The sequence below is a fragment of the Nannospalax galili genome, unplaced genomic scaffold (genome assembly GCF_000622305.1).
Source record: "Nannospalax galili isolate Female #2095 unplaced genomic scaffold, S.galili_v1.0 scaffold252, whole genome shotgun sequence".
Classification (NCBI taxonomy): domain Eukaryota; kingdom Metazoa; phylum Chordata; class Mammalia; order Rodentia; family Spalacidae; genus Nannospalax; species Nannospalax galili.
This window is the reverse complement of record NW_008333886.1, coordinates 5930939-5952761: the sequence shown is the minus strand read 5'-3', so window position 1 is coordinate 5952761 and position 21823 is coordinate 5930939. Positions and strand designations below refer to the sequence as shown.

Here is a 21823-nt window from a genome sequence, read left to right as displayed (position 1 = left end):
AGAAAATGGTATTTTTGCTTTAAAAATGTACGGTAAAAATTAATTTTTTTATCAATGCAAAGAACACCCCAGTGACTGGTAAATGTAGCTGCAGGGGGCTGCTTCTTCCAGACACTGGAACCCACTACTCCTCACAGACTTGCTGTCACAGAGCATCTCCTGGTTTGCTGAAGATCTCTTAGGACTGAGTGGTGCCTTCCAGGATGGCTAGATATTTTCACATCAGGTTTGCCTATGATCAGGTACCACAATAGGGCATCACTTAATAGAGCTGCAAAATGTTATTTGAAGGAAAATGGCAAAATATTCAGTCTTTGTTTCACAAGTCAGGCACTCTTCTCCCAAGCAGAGGCTGCAATGGTAATCACACAGGTGACTTGGATGAAAGTTTTTGTAGGACTAAGTTCACTGGTCTCCTTAGATTTCTGCATCGGCTGTGACAGCTGATGACCTTGACTTTTTTGGCCTATCACTGTGGGTAAGTGTGTGTGTTCCGAAGTTGAAATCGTAAGTCTGAATGATGTAGGGCAAAAAGACTCTAATTATTTTATGGACTGAGAAATATTTTCTAGGATTTTTATACAATTTTCTTATGTGAGAGACGGCGCAGAAATTGTTGTATTAACAGATTGTGTGGTTCTGTCTGAAGGACATAACTACCTTTGATAGCAGAGGGGTGTAGGCTAGAACTAAGGAATCATATCTGCTACTTGTTCTTAAAGGCCATGAAGGAGACATACACTTTACATCCTAAGCAAAGACTGTAATTCAAATTAGGAGCCATGGATGCATTAAAAATAGAGGAATACTTGTGTAAAACTGTGTGTTTGTATTCATTTTATGAGAATAAATAAAGCATGTAAGAATTCAAGTCAGTTAAAATAAATATCAGCTTCAGGAATAATAAGGTGTTCATTTTTGGTGGATTTTGATCTGGGGAGTAGTGTAATGCAGTTAATAACAGATTCCTGTGGATACAAACAAAATGAACTGGGTTCCTACCTGGTTAATGGGAAATTAAAAAACAAAACAAAATCAGTGACACCTCATTATACTGAAAATAATTTAGAGCAATTTGTAAATACCTATGCTCCACGGACTTGCTTAGATAAGCTGGCCTTTTGTTATAATCATTTTTCATTGTTGGAGGATGTAAACAAAATGTCATATTTGGGTGGGGCTGGGTGTGGTGGTCCATGCCTCTAATCCCAGCATTCAGGAAGCAGAGGCAGGTGGATCTCTGAGAGAAGGAAGCTGCCCTGGTCTACATAGCGAGTTCCTGGACAGCTGGAACTATAGGGAGACCCTGTCTCAAAAAAAGGTTTTATTTTTTCCTACAAAAGTAAACATCCTCTTTCGCCATCTGGTGGCCAATTACGTTTAATGCTTTCTGATTCATCTTACCAAAAAGATACATTTCCTTAAGCCATGTAAACGTAACTGAGGCAGTCTGGTTCTAATGGTTCACAGCACTTTACCCAAATAACCCAGCTATAGGATTTAAAGTAAGATAAAAGATTAAGCAGAAAAAGTCTTTGAAAAGATCATTTTCTGTACTGTTCATTTTGTACTATAAAATTAAATTTGGCAGTAACAATTTGCTCGGCCTGAATGCTTCTTTGTATAAGAAATTAAGAAGATTATAAAAAATTTAAAAAAGGTAAAAAATTAAAAAAAGATAAAACAACAACAATAACAGAACAGGAAATTAAGAAGATCCAAACATTCTTTTAAATGGTATGCATAACAATTTCAGAGGTTTCAGTTTTAGTTCTTACTATGCTAACCCTAGTGACATGTTAATTCCCCACAACAAAAATAAGAGTATATAATTTAACAGTATATGATTTAAGCTTTCTCTATTTTTTCTTAATAGAATGTTCGACGTATTATCAATACATTTGAATTGGTAAACCACCTCAATACCTTAACAAATTAAAATGACAATTATTTCACGTTTTAATCTCTTTATTTTCTCCAGAATATTTTGAGACGGAAACCCAAATTGTTAAAGGAAAAGGGGAGAAACATGGACAGACAGATGTTCCGCTTAACTTATGTCATCGTGAGCAGTCGCTTTTGTAGGCAACACTTTTTTTCTTTGTAAAAAAGAAAAAAAAAAAAAAAAAACAGCACCATTAAAGAACGCATGATCCCTGAATTCTAAACAAAACGCTGCCTAAAATCTCTTTAAATGCTTTTCGCAGTCAGTCACATTTAGTCAGGTATCAAAGCAAGCGTAACGGTATCAATTTGTAGCAGTCTTACTAATGAACCGCTTCCCCTTTTGAGGATTTCACACACCTTTCTGAGTTTTGTTTTTTTTTTTTCCTGTGGGAATAATATATTCTTTGGTAGAGGACTGAAGGAGGGTTACACTTTTCTGTATGCTGATAGGAAATGTCTGTGTCCATCAGGGCCTCGGCCCGGTCTGTGCGTGCCATGCATGTTGTGTTAGGGTTGACTTCACATTTTGTTGTTACTCTGGAGGAGTAAATCTGCCTTTGAAAAAAAATAGCATTACACCACTAATGTCAAACAGATGTAAACATTCAGAATACTGACCAAAAGAAAAAAAGTACACACACACTTTTTAAAAAAACGGTACTGAAAACGTGTATCAGGTTTCTGCGAAGGAGGAAATACTGCAGAATTGAACATAAGGACCGAGTAAAGCACTTTCTGAAACATTCATGAGAGGTACAAACACACAAGACAAAGTTTCTCGGGTCAAATTCTGCCACTATCAGAGTTCAAAGCGAAATAGTGTGTGCTATTAGGAAGAAAAGCAGCTCCTTTAAATCAGACTTGAAACGCCTTTTGTTCGCTTTACAGTGGCAAAGGAGGAGAACGAGAGGACAGGATTTCGTTCTTACAGTGGTATTTTGGCTACACAGGCCCCAGACAGTCAATGAGTTCCTGTCCTAGGACTCTTCACATTGTTCTTGGGGGACAAGATGGACCTTGAGTCTGAGCTCTGCATGTTCCATGGGGCTGGTACTCCCTGGCAGCTAGTGTGGCTAGCACCTGGGACTTCATCACATCACGGAGAAGCAGGGAAAGAGGCCACAGTAACTACCTCTTTTGAAATTGTGCAAGTGTTTGTAAAAGAACTGGGCCTGCAGCATCATGTATTTTTTTTTTCATTCTGGTTACAGCTACTTTCTGCATGTTTATTTTGACTGAGCAAGAATATCCAAGGTCCTGAAGTCAACCACGCCTCAACAGCTCACCCCAGAAACACACACCACTTCGAAAGTCTATAGCAACCTGGCTCAACCTCGTAGGTGTTCAAGATTTTCTCTTCACACTAGACCTCTGCAGGAAAAAGTATATATAACCATGGTGCTCCCTTCACCACATTTTTGTTATCCTCACATTGGGGAAAGAAAAACGTTTTCATTTTGAAAATGAATTCACATCAGAACCTTTTATTAACATGCCCATTAACTACCTAAATGTTTTATATACCTCAGGCATATGCATATCATAAAGGAAGGGACAGGGAACAGTGGTTTCCTCCCCCTGCTCCAAAAGTGCTACTTCCGGAATACATCCTTTGTGATTAAAAATAAAATACATGTCACATGTGCCAGTTCTGTTCCTGGCAGGGAGAGTATAGTGTCCAACGATCAGGAAAATGCAGACACTGGAGTTTACACATTATGTCACCGTAACTCTGTAGTAAATAACATCTCTGCACATAGGCAGAAACTAGAAACCAGGAAACTGGGAGGCTATTTGCCAAATTTAAGTATGCTGGCTTTTATATAAATGTGAAATGGAGACTTATAAAATACCCAGCCTACATTTTGCTTCTGAATTTCATTATTTTAATTTTGAACTGGGGCAGGAAAGAGCAAGGGTCTAAAAAATTGCATTCTTTGGACCTGGGTGATGTAATCCATGCACTATCAACAATGGATTCTGCAAAGCTACTACATGAATATCCAAGCACACAGAAGGACACTTTTCTTTCTTTCCAGGAAGCAATTGGCAGGCAGTATTCAACAAGGATGCGACTGGCAATGAGCTCAGTATCCCTTCAGCCTCAATGATACCTCACACACCGAGTGCAAAGGCTTCGTAGACTGGAGTTTCTTTAACATGTGTCAGGTACTGATGCTGTAGATCGGAATCTGCTGGTGTAGATAGTATCTGACACAGAATAGCAGCGATTAAATATGGAAGAAGTTGGCATGCGAGTGTCTGTATTATTGGGGTGCCCCGCTGTGAGGCTAAAAGCACAATCTTCAAAATTAAGATGGCATCACACCCAAACAGACCGAGAAGTCATCAATGATAATGACACCATCCACACCTACCCTGGACCCACCAGCACTAAGGCTACAGTCCTCAGGAAAGGGCTGGCTAAGGGCTTTGCTAACTTTCTCCATCATTTCCTTAGCTTTAAAGAGAAGAAAAGTCACGGGATGGAAGCACTGAGTCACGGTCACAAGCAGGCCTCTTTTTGCTTTTCTTTCTTAAGATGAAGGATCTTTCACCTTCAGCAATTTGCTAATAAAAATGATGTCTCTATCGCCTAAAGAAATTTGGCAACATCACAATAATAAATATAGAAGAAAAAACACAGTCGATTATTTTCTTTTAAATATGGTTTTCTTTCTTTCAGGAATGTTAACTTCTACCCATTCCAGTTAACTTCTAAGACGCAGTATTCAGGGAATGTCAAAAAGTGTACACCAACTAGAGTGATCCCACATGAAAATATGTTGCTCTTAACCCTGGACACAACAAATTTTCCCTTCATTTTTTGAAAATTCTACAGCAAGGATAATCAACAGGTCAGTGCGCTCCACATTCTGGGCTCCGAATCTGAAGGTACACGGGCTCTGAGTTCTTTTCATCTTCTCACAGTGTGCATGTGCTTTTGAGCTTGCTTTGGGGAACACAGCCACCTCTACCACCGCTGTTCTCCAGTGTTAGGGTGGCCAGAAGAGATGGAATGGATCTCAGATCCTCGACACTCAGACTTTACTGGATAAACATTGAAGATAACTGTAAGATGCAATGTCCCTTTTCGAGAGCACTTCAACTCTCCTACACACGAGGGCGAAAACCCAGTAAAACACGCAATAGGGCTTAAAAATAAGGGCTATCTCAGGCTCAAAGACAATTGTATAGACTGTGAATCATGAAAAAAATGGTTCTGAAAAATGTTAGCCTTCAGCCTCTGTAGTCCCTCCTATCATCAATGACACTTGTAAAAAGTGGTGGCCAGTCTCCACAGAAGGCCAGCTGCTACTGCCGTCATTAAAGAGGGCTACAGTCACCACTACCCCCAATTTCCATGTGATAACTACAGTGAATAGAACGGCTAATATTACACCGTCAACCCATTCATGCATCCATATACAGCATTTTGTCTGATTTTAATTTTAGGGCACTTTTTTAAAATATATATACTTGCTCTTAAAGCCACACAGGAAATTCCACAGTACTCTGGGCCTATGGCCCTCTGATGGCCAATGGATGGATGGTACATTATCCGCTCTCCAAGGGCTATCATCAGAATACTGACTGCATGAGGCCCTTTTGCCATTTCAGATGCAATGTGTGTGCTACTCTAACTTGTGCACAAGACTGAAGGCCAAGCCAGGTATTCTGTCTGTCTCTGGGCAACAAAGAGAGCTGGAAGAGCGGACTCCATTGAGGGTGAGCCTCCTTTCCTATAGCGTAAGTACAACGAAGCACATGTGTAAAGCAGCCTCGCATCCAGCTATGACTTTAGTCACTGTGGTAAGGGTTAAGTCCAGAAGAGCCACGGCAGAAACACCCGCTGCTGTAGCCAGTCTATGGGATGGTGCGTGACCAGCTTAGGCCACATTTACCATTCCCTTTCTGCATCTACATATATGGTAACTGGACAACTCAAAATGTCCTTTGCTACCTAGATCAGGGTAAAAGGAAGAGAAAAAAGCATGGGGTCATGTGCTGCATACACAGACAGAAAGATCCTGAAGCTATAAATACAACTGGACATAAAGAAGCCATTCGTATGGAAGGCATCTTCCCTTGTATGAGAAATGCAAGAAAACAAAACCCTAGAAGAAAAATGTAACCTTCTCCGAGGTAAAAGCAAATCAGCACAGAAACCAAAGCCTCCTTCAACTCCTACTGCCGATGCTGTTGAGCGTTTCCATGTCAAATAGATAAAAGGGACACTGCATCTTGCACTCAGCTCTTATCGGACAACCAGGCAAGCCACACAGAGTTTGGAAGGACCTATGCAGTCGTCGTGGCAGAAGGCCCCACAGCCCTTGCACACAATCATGGCTTTCAGCCGGCAGGAGCATTTCAGCTCTAATTCGTCGGCGTTGCTGCTGTCCGCAAAGTTCTGAACCGGCATCTGAGCGCTCTGACCTGCCAGGCCCGTGGAGGCGGGGCTGGACCCACTGCCCAAAATCCCAATGGACTTCTCAATGGCAGACACTGCTGCCCTTTTGAAGCTGGTGCTCCCAAAGTGTATGGTTGGGTAGTTTCCGCAGAGCTGCTGTTGCTGCGGCACCTGGATTTTCTGAGCAGCTAATTGGGTGAATGTCTTCTGGGGCTCAGAAAGCAAATAGGAAGAGAAATCTGCATTTTTTAAAGCAAATGCCTTTAACTGTTCTTTCATCTCATTTTGGTCATAGGAAACTTGTTTCATGCCCAGTTCACAGCTGCTGCTTAAGCCTTCCTCAAAAGAAAGGGGCTCCGATTTGATATTGCTACATATGCCCGTGGACTGGGGCCAACCGAGTCGCTTAGTGGTTTCCATGGTAACCGGCGGTTGCTTTTGCTCTGATGGGACTTCTGCACTGGTGGGGAGAGGTGGAGGTAGTGGAGGTGGTGGAGGGGGAGGTGGGGGCAAGGCTTTTTTTGGGGAGGGGGTGGCGGCGGCGGCAGTGGAGGATGGACTAGTGCTTTGCTGCCCATTGCAGTGCCTCCCCCGTCCTCTCCTTCCTTTATGGGCATGTTGGGGGATAACATGCTGGCTAGCCTTAGCTGGTGAGGGGCTGGGGGAAGACTAACATCTCCCAGTGCCTTTTGTTCAAGATGCCTATTGAAGGCAAAGGCATTACAGCCCACTGGGGTCTTGGTAGAGACCTGTAAGAGAGCAGCGGTGGGAAGGGGGCCCCTGGCAGCCATGGGCATTTGGTAGAACTGCTGTCTGTGTGCGACACCCCCGTCAGGATGGAAACTGCCATTTTTGTCCACGTGGAACACATTCTGCTGGAAGCTGCAAGCCGGCAGCAGCCGCTTCGGCTGTTTGACCTCGGAGCTGGGCACCATCCTGTTCTGCACCGAGTGTTTGTTGTGCTGCTCTTGTTTAAACGGCTGGCCGTGTCCCAGCTGACTCACGCCCGGGTTGAGGACGCAGGGCACCGATTTCACGTCGGGCTCCATCAACATCTTCCCCGGCTCACACTTGACTTGGGTGTGCTCCCCCACAGTCCTGGCTGGTCTCTTTTTGGGGTGGCTTTCTCGCTTCCTCATTTGGAGTGGTGCCGGTGTACCTGCCGGGTGGCCCTTACCGTCTGGATTTGGAGAGCTGGATGGCATTTCTACCACGCTCCTCTCTGGCCCTATTTTACCCACTGAGGTAGCTGGAAGGGGCAGAGGGAGCCTGTTGATTTCAAGCTTGGCTCCCAATCTGGGTTGTGGCAACACCTTTTCCAGAGGTAGGTTGCCCTGCAGTAACTGTGTCACCAGGGGGTTGTTGGCTTCCACAGAGGACAGGCGACAGCTCGAACTCCCCCCACTGGGAACTCTCTTCAGGGTGTCTGTAGCTAAGGAAACAGCTTCTTCTATAGGACTTGAGATGGCAGGCTTCATGGCCTGGGTCTGTGGCCCACTAGTGCTGTTTGTCAGCTCTGTCGCTGGAGGGGGCCGTTCAGGGCTGGGGAAGTCCTCAGTGTCCATAGTAAAGCCCTTGTCTACTTCATGAGGTTCAGCTTTCACAGGAAGACTGGCATTCGTGATGAGATTTCTAGGGTGCATTTCAGGCATGTGTGTGTAGCTGGCATGCTCCGGTTTGATGGCCTTCAGGCCACTCTGTTCTTGGTATTCTTTCTGTTTACCTGAACCCGAGTGACTAACCACAGGCTGTCCCGTGCGCCTCATCCCATCTTCGCTCCAGAAAATCCGGCTTCCTGGGTTATAGGGATTACTGCAAGCTGTGTCCGCCTCACTTTTGAAAGCGCTTGAGCTCCGTGCCCGCTCAGCGAAGCTCTGAGTAGACGCAGCAGCCTCGTTTGGTTTATCTGCAACAAGAGGCAATTCTCGGAGACTGGTGCAGGGGGCCTGCAGTGGCTTACAGTCCTGTTTGGCTGTAGAAGCAGTGATAAAAACAGAGCCATTATCAACACCGTCGCTTGCTACCTGCTCAGGCCTGCTGATGACAGATACCTGGGGACAGGCCACCGACTGTATGGGTACCTCTGTCCTCACTGACCTGTTCTGCGGATCCGTGCTTGCTTCTGCACTTTCAATGGACACAGTCAGAGACAAACCGGAGGTCAGTGTGGTAGTGTGGTCAACAATGACTTTGCAGGGGATGGATCTGTTGATGGACGCTGGGGCAAAGCCCCCTGGTGGCTGCTGAGGTTTCCCAGAACTGTCCACCCTGTTCCGAGGCCCTGGGTTTTTGTCCAAGCTTTCCATACTTAATTTGGGAGGACTGTCATACGAGTTTATAGTGAGCGTGTTTCCAGTAAACATTGCGACGGGCGTGCGTGCAACCAGCGCGTCTGTGACGGCCACCACATCGCTGCAGCTGAGGGGAGCTCTCACAGTGGTACCCATGGACACGGTGGCCTGTTCTTCACTCCCAGGAATGGCTATCTTCTCTGAAGCAAATCTGTTAGCAATTCCCGTGGGGGGAATCAAGACAGAGCTAGAGCAGAGATGGTTTGGCAAGCTATTTCCAATGGTGGGGGCTGGCACGGACGCATACTGACCGGACACTAAGTCAGCAGCCTTGCTGCTGGGCATAAACAGGGCCTTACCCTCTGTGGAACTAGATCGGTTGGCGCCCTCTGGAACGGCTGGAATAGAAGTGCTGTCGAGACATTTTGGTACAATGGCTATGCATGGCGTGTCAGATCCCTGGATAGTTTTCAACATGCTTATATTACAAGCAGAAATCGTACTGTTTGCACTGTCAACAGACATGAGGACAGAAGGTTTGTCAACAGAATTCACAAAGGGATGTTCTTTAACTGCTCCCGACGCGGCAGTGCTGCAAACAGACATAGGGGTGGGATTTTTATTAAAAAGCATGGGCACACTGCTATTTTCAGAAGAGGTAGATGAAACAATTTTCTCAGTTAAATGCGACACAGGTATGTTTTCATCAGAACTATGCACAGATAAGTCAGTGGCGGTTTCTGGAAGTTGAGGTGGGTTCAGAGGCTGCTGTGATACAGTGGTTGTCTCCCGGAGTGCCGGCTTGCTGCTAGGAGATCTGCAGTTTGGATTGACGATAATGACACCAGTGGAACCTTCTATCTTTGTTTCAGGGGTAGAAGAGACCTCCGAGTTTGGAGCATCTTCCTTGGAGCTAAGAATAGGCATCCGGGATTCTTTAGAGGTCTGGAAGAGGTGGGCTCGGGCCTGGTGCTTTGCAAAGAGCTTAGCTTTGGTCTGCTCTTTGATGTGGGCCAGGGTTCTAGCCTTCCCGCCCTCTCCTGGGCTTCCCATGGCCCCTGAGACGATGCTTGCTGCGGCTGCAACGGCAGCAGCTGCAGCAGCCTCACGCTGGGCTCGGGCTTGTTGGGCACGGGCCTTGATATCTGCGAGGGTCCTGGCCCCTGTGTTCCTTCCACCACTGACAGAAGTGCTGCTGGACGCTCGGGACTCCGGCTTGGAGACGGGCTGGCTCTTGATGATAAATGGGGGTCCAATTTTGGAAAGTTGTATCTAAAAGAAGAGAGAATGGGAGGATAAAGACTTCACATTTGACCACTGAGGAGGCATGTGGGGTATGGTCATCCAAGGGGAAAGAGGAGGGTAAGGAGTTCAGCTCAGCTAGTGGAGTGCTGGCTGGTACGCATGAAGCCCTTGGTTAGAACCCAGTAATCTCAGTGCTCAGAGGATGGAGGCAGGGGATCAGATGGTCAGTGTCATTCTAGGCTACATATTGAATTTGGTTTTTGCTTGTTTGGTTTTCTGTTTGCTTCTTTGTTTGTTTTGAGACAGGATCTCCCTGTAGCTCCAGCTGGCCTGGAACTCACTCTGTAGATCAGGGTAGCCTAGACCTAACAGAGATCTCCTGCCTCTGCCTCCCAAGAATGCTGGGATTAAAGGCATGTACCACCATGCCCAATTTATATAGTGAATTTGAAACCAGTCTGGGCTACAAGAGAACCTGTGTTCCTTAAACGGTGGTGGCGATGGTGGGGCAAGCTGAATTCTGTTACAATGTGGGTTAAAATACAGCTGAAACTCTGAATGGTCATTTATGATAAAAAGAAACAATAAATGCAGCTTGAATGTGAAAATTAAGCTTGTCATCTATAAAAGCATCAATGAGTGATCTCACTTAGTATGGGAGTAAAGCTAAAGCATATTCTGAAAGTCTTATGTAAGTGGAACAACATATCATAATTCTGAGCATGAGGTTAGCCCACACATGGTAGAACAAACATGTCATTCTAGCTCTCAGAAGGTTAAGCAGGAAGACTGTGAGAGTTCGAGGCTAGCCTAGGCTCCATGCTGAGTTCCAAGCCAACCTGAGCTATACAGTGAGACCCTTTCTCAAAAACAGATACATAAATAACAGAGGCAAATAAAAGATTAGGAAAAAAGACTTAAAAATCTTTAGTTTTAAAATTATAATCCTTGGTGGAAAAAAAATGATCCAAATGTGTTTCATTCTGAATTTAATCCATCTTCATTTCACCCAAGGTGAACAGCCCTGGCCAAGATACCTATAGACTAGAATTACCATCCTGGTTTTATACAAAGGTGCATTGTGATCCTTTTTTAAAAAAATCTTATTATTTTGATTATTTTTGTGTATGAGTATATTGCCTGCATGTATATGAGTGCACCCATGTTGTGCAATGCCTGTAGAAGTCAGAAGAGGACGCTGGATCCCCAAGAATTGGAGTTAGACAGTTGTTAGCTGCTATGTGACTGTTGGGAACAAAACCAGGTCCTCTGCAAGAACAGCCAGTGCTCTTGACCATTGAGCCATCTCTCCAGTCCCGCACTATGATCCTTGTAAGTACCAGCGTGACTCAGTTCCTCAGTTGCTCTATGATCTGAAGACTGTATGGTTTTGATGGATTCCCATAACATTTGGCATGCTGCCATACATGTGTAAAATAGGCACACTATGAAAGTTTGTAAACTCAGGTGTCAAATGAAATGAGGTATTTCTCGTCTATTCCCTCAGAGAGCCATTGTGTAGCGGGGGGACACTGTGCTTGTAAGAGTGCTCTGTATTAACATGGTATTTCCATCAAAGCAAGGATAGGTAACTTTTTTCTTTGTCTCTGAAAGAAAATGCTATTTGGGCCACTCCTTTAGGCATTAATCTGCCATCGGTGGTTTATGTTCCTTTCCCAATCTGCACACTTCACCTGCTCATGGTATTTCATAGGCTAACAAGGTCACTGACACATTTGGAAGGCACAAGACCTAATACGCAGCATTCTATGGCAAGACTGGGATGCTCTTGTCACTAAGAGCATCCTCAGAATCACAGGACTGTTGCTGGAAGGGCTCTGGTTACAGTCCTCATTTCAGAGCTGGAAAACCTGAGCTCATGAAGGTTGAGTCACCTGCCCAGGGAGCCCAAAACCAGTCAGCGACAGTTTGTGGACTTGCAACTCTGCTGGCTCACAGGTACTCTGGTCCTTCTCCCCACTCTAGAATAAGCTTTTCTTAGAAAAAAAAATCTCTGTCTTAAAAACATATTATATTTACACTGCAACTCTTGGCAGGCACAAGCTCACTTCAACCTGGAACGAGGCTCTGGAACCAGAGTAGAGCAGTTTATCTTCCTGAGAAATCTTCTTTCTAATTTTAAAACTGCTTATAAAGCATGTCCTCTGATCCATGGCCAAGAAGCAGCAATTGGCAAAAGGATTCTTTTTTTGTTTTGTTTTAAATCTTTCCCTTAGTCTAAAAAATTAAACACATTAAATATTATCCCTAATCTGCTTCATCAAGAGCTCAAAGCCAAATTCAAAATTTGTATTTAGTTTACATCCTTCTAATATATACATACCATCTAATATATAATATATACATACCATCTATCCATTTACCAATCATCTGTCTGTCTGTCATGGATCTATCATCTGCCTACCTGTCATCTAGCTATTTAGCTATCTATCATGGCCCTATCTACTCATCTATCTATTCATCTATTATTCTATCTATCATCTATCTATCATCTATCTATCATCTATCTATCTATCATCTATATCTATCATCTATCTATCATCTATCTATTATCTATCAATCATCTATCTATCTATCATCTATCTATCTATCTATCTATCATCTATCTATCTATCTATCTATCTATCTATCTATCTATCTATCTATTCTCTGTCATCTATCCATCATCTATTTGCCTACTATTCTATCATCTACCTATAATCTATCATCAATCTTTATCTATCTGTCATCTATCTATCTGTCATTTATCTATCATGTATCAGTCATCAAGCTACCTACCTAATCTATTAATAAATCTCAAAATAAAGGGCATATTACTTTGAAAATTAGCTGCTGATTAAAAAATAAGGCTGGAAGATCTAAAAAATACTTCCTCCAGCAAGCACATTTATATTTTTCTATGTTTTAGAAATTAGATGGCACACTGAGTTACTAATTTGAGTTTACTCTTCACCTTTTATATCTCTAGAATCTTCTTTAATAGACCCTGCTTCAGTATGTAGAATAACTGCAACCACGCTCTTAAATTCAGCCTTGTGAAGATCCTGAGATACCTATAAAAATAGGTACCACAGAGCAAAGTAAGAGACTTGTGTAAAGCTTATGATGTTGATAGTGCTACATTTATGTGTGATAGAGAAATAATCCACTGTATTGTGTAGGTACAAATGGACTTAGGTTGAAAAAAAACCAAACAAATAAGGCCGGGGGGGGGGGGGAGGGGGGTGCATGCCTTTAGTCCCAGCACTCAGGAGGCAGAGGCAGGTGGATCTCTGTGAGTTCAAGGCCAGCCTGGTCTACATAGTGAGTTCCAGGTCAGCTGGAGCTACAGGGAGACCCTGTCTTAAAAAGACCACCCCCCCAAAGTGCCAAATAAATGTAAATGGCAGAGTGTAGCAAAATGTATAATCAGAGATTTATTTCAAATCAACCAATTTAGAGTTCACCTAGACATGTACAACCAACCTAATTGAGAAGTATATTTTGAGAGTTAAAATTAACCTAGGTTAAGAAAACAACAAAATGGTAAACAGTGTTCTCTGCCCATAAAGTGTTATAATTTTATGAAGTTTGAGGCCTCTTTACTATCTTAGAAATAAAATCTAGGGTTTATTTATATACATCTATTGCATTCTCTCAGTTCATAAAGCAATTTTATTAATTTACTCAAGAAATATTTAACAAGGCTCTGTAAGTCAAGTCCCTTCTGCCTCACAGTGGTAGTGGGCGTTTACTGTTGGAAAATAAACCCAAGATTAATATACACCTTTACCTCATAGTGACAGCTCGACTTTTGACTCATGTCCCTAAGCCCGGTAAAGTTTATGGAGGACTCTGTGTCATCTTTCACCTTTCCCAAAGTTTCTTATTTGTGCCTTCGGTCCTCAAAAGTCCTGATAGCTCTGTGACTTGTAAGAGTCTCCAGGCCCTGTTCTCAGCTCCAAATTTTCTTAAATGCTGATGTGAAAACATATACATGTATTAGAGCTTCTCACATGGGCTCGATGCACAGATGTTTAAAGATTTTATTTTTAACTAATGTGCACACCTGTGTGCTTGTACAAGCTTATCTGCACCTTGTGCATGCAGAAGCCCAAGGTGCCCAGTGACCTTCCAAATCCTCTGGAACTGCAGTTATAAGTGGTTGTGAGGCCCTTGATGTAGGTGCTGAAAACCAAATGTGGGACCTCTGTAAGAGCAGCAAGTGCTCTTAACCCTGAGCCATCTATCTAGCTCTCTCAATACATAGTTTTTTAAAAAATAATTTAATGTTAGACTGGGTACTTGACAGAGTAGATCATAGTTTGCTGTATGAAACCTAGAAAGAGAAAAATCTAATTAATTATTGAAGATCAAGTTTCTAAAGAAGGGGAGTGTGTCTATGGAATGGTCTCTGTTTGAAAATGCCATACCTTATCTGGTGTGGTAGCACATACCTCAGTAATTCCAGCACTGAGATGGCAGAGGTAGGCGGATTGCTGACAGATCAAGGCCAGCCTAGGGTGATGTACATAGCAAGTTCCTGGGCTACAAAGGAACACTGTCTCCAAAAACACTGTACCTTGAGAGGGGGAACCCTGGGCTCTTCTCTCGGAGGCTGCTCTTTCTCCGGTGGACTGCTGGATGCTTGGCCCCGGGTTAACTGATCGTCTTCTATCCTAGCTCTTTTCTCCTTACAGATTCCAAAGCTGTGCTCTGCAGTTTTCCTCTTGGATATCTCTGGCTCTCTACTTTCATTCCTTATCCCATCAGGTGACTTGGAGGGCTCCAGAGTTTTGGAGGTATGTGAGGTCTCCAGTCGATTCAGTGTGGCCACTTGCTTATGTGTTTTATTTCTTGAGCCTTCTAAAAATGGAGCCTTCTCTGCTGAAGGGACAGACTGCTTATCCTGTAATTTAGCTGATGGAACCTCATTTCCCCCAGTCTCTGTCTCTTCGGAAAAGACAGACGCCTCCAGCGGCGAGGACACCCCTTTCTTTTCAGTTCTTTGCAGGACACTATGGTTTTTAACTTTCATTATTTCAGTAGCAGGGAATTCTGGGACCAAGGGAGGATACAGCTTCACGATTTCAACATTAGACTTACAAGGCTGCTGACCCAGAGTTCGACTGTGTAGTTCTTCAGGTGGACAAGCTTCAGGCACGGTAGAAGAACTCATGTTGATGGGTTCAGGAATAGTGGACAGAGGCTTTGGCTGGCAGGTAAGGTTCTCTCCCAGGGGCTTGGTAGGGGCACAAGGTTCATCTTTCTGTGGAGAGAGTGCTTCGGATATTGAAGGTGACTTTCTCTGTTGATGAACTGTTCTTTCATTCATGGAAGAATTAGAAATCGGAGATGTCTCCACGGGAATTGGCAAACTAGATATAAAAGGTGTCTCAGAGGTAAGAAGCATGGAAGACGCTGAACAAGTCTCTGATGTCAATGGTAAATCAGACATTGGGGATGCCTCTGATGTCAGAGGTAAGTTGGATACTGGTGATGCCTCAGATGTCAATGGCAAGTTGGACATAAGAGATGCGTCTGATGTCTCAGGGGAGGGGGCCAGTGGAGATACGTCTTCTGACATCAAAGACGCATGAAGGCTTTCATCAGTGGGATTCCTCTGGTTATATTTGTCCGTATTGTCGATGCTGGACACCTCAGAACAGAACGTTGTTTCCAGGGAAGCAGGAGTACATGACTCTTCAGATGTAGACTGTGTTTCCCCACCCGGGGATGGAAGGCTGGCACAGCCTCCCTCTGGGCTCTCAGAAGAGAAGGAAGTTTCAGAGACACAAGCATTTTCTGAGAGCTGTTCCTCGGGGTCACTCTGGAGCTCCATATCCACAGCTAGTCCTTCATTTGAAAATTGGCCTTCTAGAGAAGACGACCCTGTTTTGATGTTGAGAGTACTGGTCTCTATTGCAGTTCCTTGTTCCTGATGTTCTCCATCAAGGACATGAGTCACAGATGAAGCGGAAGGACAAAGAGCATCACACACTTCTAGTTGATCAATAACAACTGACATTTCTTCCTGGGGACATTCCAATTTCTCATCTATCTTAACATCAATATGAGGTAAAGTTTCTAAAACATCATTCATCATAACACAGGATTCCAAGTTATCTTCAGGAGCCACGATTTGGGGCTCTTCACGAGAAGTGGCTGGACTTTCAGACTCCTTGGAAAATTCAGAAACAGACTTGTGATTTTCATCTTGGCATTCATAGATACTGGTCTCTACCTCTTCTGCAACTTCCTCCTGAATCACAGACTCCTCAGGGATCAAGATGTCCTCTGTTTCTGATTCTGTCATCACATCCTTTGATGGAACCTCTAACATAGGACAAATGGTGGCACAGAAATCAGGCTCCAAAGAAGCTGAACTCTTCATGTTTTGGGGTTGTTCTTCTCCATGAGTCTGCACAGAAGAAGCTGGAGGGCCAGTGGCCCCATGTGAAGAACTTCCTTCAGCTCCACCGTGGTTTGGTCCAGAAGTTAGCTTCACAGATTCCTCTCTGGACATGCCCAATCTGAGCAAAAATTAGAGACATTAAATTATTGCTAGTCACAAAACAAAAAAGGCTCAAAAACTGGATTTCTTACAAGGTCAGTTATCAAGAAAAGTGGTTATGTCAACTTAGTCATGTAACCAACTGCTAAGCAGCATGGTTAATTTATGTTAAATAGTTCATGATATATAGTTTCAATACACTGCTTATAACTTTAAAATGCTATAGCTAATTAAGAAAGAGGTAGATTTTTATTTTGCAAGCAAGGAAATATGAACCTTACCAGGTATTAGTTAAAGGAATTTGAACGTTACAAATAACAAAGAATCAGAAAATAAGGCCAGAAAATCAAAAGGATGTATAAAACTTAAGTCTTTTTGAAGTTAGAAGGGAGAAAAGATGCCTGTAAAATAAAAATTACACAGACTCTAGGATATGCAATGTAATTAATATGAATGGAAGATTAATAAACTATATCAAATTCTAAAGTTGAAATGACTTCCAAAGATTAGTTCTCTTAAAAAATGCTGCTGCTCAATAACTTTATCTTAGCATCTAGGTGTCTAATTAAATATTAAAATTCCACTAAAGAATGATAAAGATGATTTGTATAGCCCTTTCTGTAAAGAAATTCCATACAGGGTATCAGAGAAAATCACAAGATAAGCCAGACTAAGCCCCCACACAAGGCTAATCATAATTAGAATTAAATATATGGTAAGTCTCTGCTTTGTCATATTAAGTCGCAGTAGTACCACCAGCAGCAGATAGAGAAATGTGCTGTTATAAGTAAAGTCAAGTTAAAGTGCAGGCGATCACAAATCCTTCATAGAGTATGGAGTCTGCACAGTGTAAGAATAACAAAATGTTAGTTAATGAAGTACACAAAATGTGTCCGTCATCTAATATGAAATCAAAGATAATAAAGAGCAAAGGAAATGTCCAGTGATGTCGTGGGGTAAAAACAAACAAACAAAAACACTACTAATGACCTACAGAAAAGAAGGGGCTAGAACATGAGAACATGAACTTTAGCAGTCAGAGCTGGATAAAGGTGGTAGGAAGTCGCTTTCGCTCGTGGTATTGAAGTAGTCACCTTCTATGTCAAAGGCTCTTCCTCTGATGTTCTGGTGAGTTTGTGAAACATCCAAACTTCTCGTGAAAAAATGTGCATGTTTGTGAATTTTCCTGAGGATTACTTTTGAATTAGAACTTTGAGTCGCTTACTGGCCCTCACTGTGTGAACTGAGAAAATTACTTAGATTTAATTTTTCTGTTTTTTATCCTCTTTGTAATAATACTAGGAACAATATAGACATGTGTACATTTAGAATTGTTGGGAAACAATTCAGCTTGTGGCACCTGGGAAGAGGGAACCTCAGTTGGTGAATTCCCTTTATTGACTGGTCTGTGAGCATATCTGTGAGGCATTTGTTGAGTGATGTGGGGGCCCAGCCAGCTATGGGGGGTGCCACTCCAGGGCTAGTGATAAGGGGAAGAAAGCTGAGCACAGGCCAGAGGAGCGGGCCAGTCAGCAGTGTTCCTACTGGTCTCTGCTTTAGTTCCTGCCTCCAGGTTCCTGCTTTGAGTTCCTGCCTGGCTTCCCTCAGTGATGGATTGTCATGTAAAAGAGTAATATGTGAAAAACACTTGCTTCCAAGTTGCTTTTGGTCAGCATTTTATCAAAGCAAAAAGAAACCAGACTAAGACAGAAACTGGTACTAGAGAGTGGATACTGCTGGGACAGACTTGACCATGTTGTTTTGAGAAGATTGTGGAAGTGTTTGGAGTCTTGGGCTGGAAAAGCAATTGAGTGTTCTGAGCTTAGTAAGATGTTCTGTGGGAACCTGAAAGATAATGATGAAAGATGTATAGATGATGAAGGCCTGGCTTGTGAAGATTCGGAGGGAAGAGGAAACTTATCAGGGCTCTTTGTGTGCTATATTTGAATTAAGAATTTTGGGAAGTGAAAATGGAGACAGATAAAGGGGGAAATGGAAATAACAGGAGGATTAATTCATAATAGGAATGATTAAATGGAGTGGAGAATGAGAGGGCGGGACAAAGGAGGGTGTATGGGGGTAGCTAATATTAAAGGCCTGTAGAAAAAGCCATATGGAAACATACCACTATAGAAGCTTCTTAAAGTGTGTGTATATATATATTATATATGTCATAATTATATATATATATATGATTATCATTATAAGTAATTTAACGGAGTTACTTTATAATATTGGGGGCATTGCCCCTACTAGACACCAGAGGCTTGCAAAGTAAAAGTCCAATGTCGGGGATGGACTTCTTTTGAAGCTCTTGGCCACAGATACATGGACCTTCAAACAATACTATCCATTGACCCTCCTCTTGATTACCCATCAGAACTCAATGGTAAGAACCTATTGTTGAAGACCCTACACATGAATTGTAAACAAACAAGGAGAAATCAAGCTGGTGCTGACTTCAAACTTTCATCTCTACTGGCTAGCTTTCATAGTGCTGGAAGATGCTATGCATGCTACTGGAGGAAAAATTAATCATTAACTTTACCCAACTGTGAGTTCTGTATGCTTCCACAACTAGCCTGACAGGATATGACCTCTGGTTCAATAGTTGCACGAATGTTATGGGAGTAATCAATCACCTTCTAATTGAATTTAAGGTCTGCTTCATAAAACGGAGCCCACACCTGACACTGACATCAGACCTAGGAACTTGTGGCTAAGCAGGTCACAGGAGGCTGGGTGCAGTGGTGCATGCCCTTGATCCCAGCACTTGGGAGGCAGAGGCAGGCTGATCACTGTGAGATTGAAGCCAGTTTGGTCTACATAGTGAGTTCCAGGGCAGCTGGGGCTACAGAGAGAGAGCCTGTCTCGAAAAGAAAAAAAAGAAAAGGCAGGTCATAGGCCATAGGGGAGAGCCCAGTACTATTATTCTGCTAAATATATGGAGTATTAAAGTGACTCCTGATGACTTATTGTTGTACACATAGATGAATGCATCTCTCAACTCTCACCAGAGAAAACTTCCTTATTCAGCAGATGGTGATTAACACAGAGACCCACAGAGAGGAGTAAACAGACGGCAAAGTAATTATCTTTGAAGTGGACACCTATTATCAAACTTTTGCCTCCAGAGACTCGGGGATCACTGTGGAAGAGGTAGGAGAAAGACTGTAAGAGCCAGAGGTGAGAGATGACCACAGGAGAAAGTTTTCTAGACAGCTGGTAAGTTCCTCATATGAACTCACAGCCATGGTGACAGCATACACAAGTCCCATGTAAACTCCAGCCAGACAAAATACCAGGATAGATGTCAGGTAGTGGGTAAGAAACCCCAACCCTTCCTGAGGAATTATTGAAAACTTATGGCTTCTGGGAATGAGAGTCAGTCTCTTTTCAGGGTGTGTCTCTTGGTAGGTTAACCAAGCGCCAGTAGATGGACTCACACCAAAGGGCATTTGGGGACACAAATTTGACTTTAAAAATATATATATATCATATATAATTTTCTATAATTATTTTTTTATATATATATAATATAGAGTATATGAAATTGGGTGGGGCATAGTAAGGCATATAGATAGGGGAAGAAATCTAAATAAAGTCAAAATATATTGTATGAGGTTCATAAACATTCAATAAAAAAGGAAAACAAGAATTTGTGGAAGTAAAGACATATTTTACCGGGATAATTGATGCTGGTTAGTTGAGGCTGAAAAAGGGCTGTGACTAATGAGACCAGCATCACTGAGAATAATCTGAGAAGTATTTCCTCAGGGTCAGCACACAGAAGCTGTGGTCCTTGGAGAGGGACCAAGCTTGCTCTCAAACTGGAAGCTAAACTTGAAAATGTACAAGAACCTTCCTTGTGGTACTGACTTAGGTGTCATAAAGTCTGCAGAAGGGCTGGAGAGATGGCTCAGCAGTTAAGAAAACTGGCTGTTCTTGCAGAAGGCCTGGTTTGAAATCCCAGCACCCACATGGCAGCTAACAATTGTCCGTAACTCCAGTCCCAGGGGATCCCACAGCCTCTTCTGTCCTCTGTGGGCACTACATGACATGGGTGCACTTACCTACATGCAGGCAATATGAGCATACACATTTTAAAAAAGCAGCAGAATTGAAGGGGTCATGGAGAGAATCCAAGGCTTTGCATCATGAAAGGGCAAGAGAGGCCATTGGTGAATGTGCAGCCTCAGTTGAAGACCCCAATGTAATGGAGACACCAGCACCATGGGATGACCCCCCAAGGACAGTGGCAGATGTCTAGTAGAGCTGGGCTGAGCCTTGAGATGAGCTGTGTGTTCTGTGGATTTCAGAGCAGCACAAACCTTCTGGAGTCCAGAAATCACGAGTGAATTCCAGATGTCAAACACTGAACTAAGGTGCTGGACTTTGGTTTTGCTTAAATGTGCCCTGGTTATTCCCTCTAGAAATATGTAACACAAGACAGTATGTAACATGTTTTGGATTTTGCAGGAGCCCACAGTTGAGACTTTTCCAAGAGACTTTCAACTTTTAAAGTATTTGAATTTTTTAAAGACCACAGGACTTTTAAAGTTGCAGTATATTTTATACTGTGACATTAACATTAACATGAGATCCTGGGGACAAGCAATAGGAAGAACGTGTTTGTGTGTCAAGGTGACAAGGGGTGAGTTGTGCTGATAGCTTCAGTTGTCAACTTGACACACCTGGAAAGAGGGAGCTTCAATTAAGGAATTTCCTCTATCCAATTGGTCATGTCTGTAGGGCACCTTCTTGACTGTTGACTGATATGGGAGGGACCAGAACAAGCCAGTAAGCAGCACTCTTCCAAGGTTTCTGCTTCAGTTCTTGCCCGTAGGTTCCTTCCCTGGCTCCCCTCCATGATGAACTCTAAGCTGTAAAATGAAATAAACTCCTTCTTCCCCAAGTTGCTTTTGATAGTGTTTTATCAGTAGCAGAAACAGGACTAAGGCAGGAAGTTTATATGAAATGATACCACAAAGCTTGTACAATCCCATCAGAGCTAGGGAACACACACCACTGAATAAAGGAGTGCTCTCCACAAGGTGAAGACCCTAGGATAGGAAGCCTGAGAGTGGAGCCTCAAAAGCTCCATAGATACAACTAGGATAGTGTTTGGCACAGAAGATAGATTGGATAAACATTGAAATTATGACAGAATGGGTCCATCACTCAACAAAAATTAAGGACTAGTGTTCTGGAGGTTAAAAAAAACTGCCGTTACTAAAAAGAATGCTTTTAATATTTGCTTTCTTAAAAAAAAAAAGGAGGGTGAAAAGTTCAAAAATGATCTTCAGTCTTGTCCTGAAAAGCTCTTAGTATGCTAGGCTTCAGCATGATATGTAAGCTGAATTTCTGGGCTTAACTCCTGTGGGTTTTTCAATGAGTATTTTTCAGGTGGATCTC

General features: G+C 42.8%; 1 protein-coding gene across 1 annotated transcript in view; it reads right to left on the bottom strand.

Moving 5' to 3' along the window:
* Window positions 1-6205: 6205 nt before the first annotated feature.
* The window catches only part of Asxl3 (ASXL transcriptional regulator 3), a 166939-nt gene continuing 151321 nt past the window's right edge, over window positions 6206-21823 (bottom strand). Inside the window, 3 exon segments of the mRNA XM_008828849.1 lie at window positions 6206-6876; window positions 6879-9921; window positions 14477-16427. Coding sequence (XP_008827071.1) covers window positions 6206-6876; window positions 6879-9921; window positions 14477-16427 — 5665 coding nt within the window.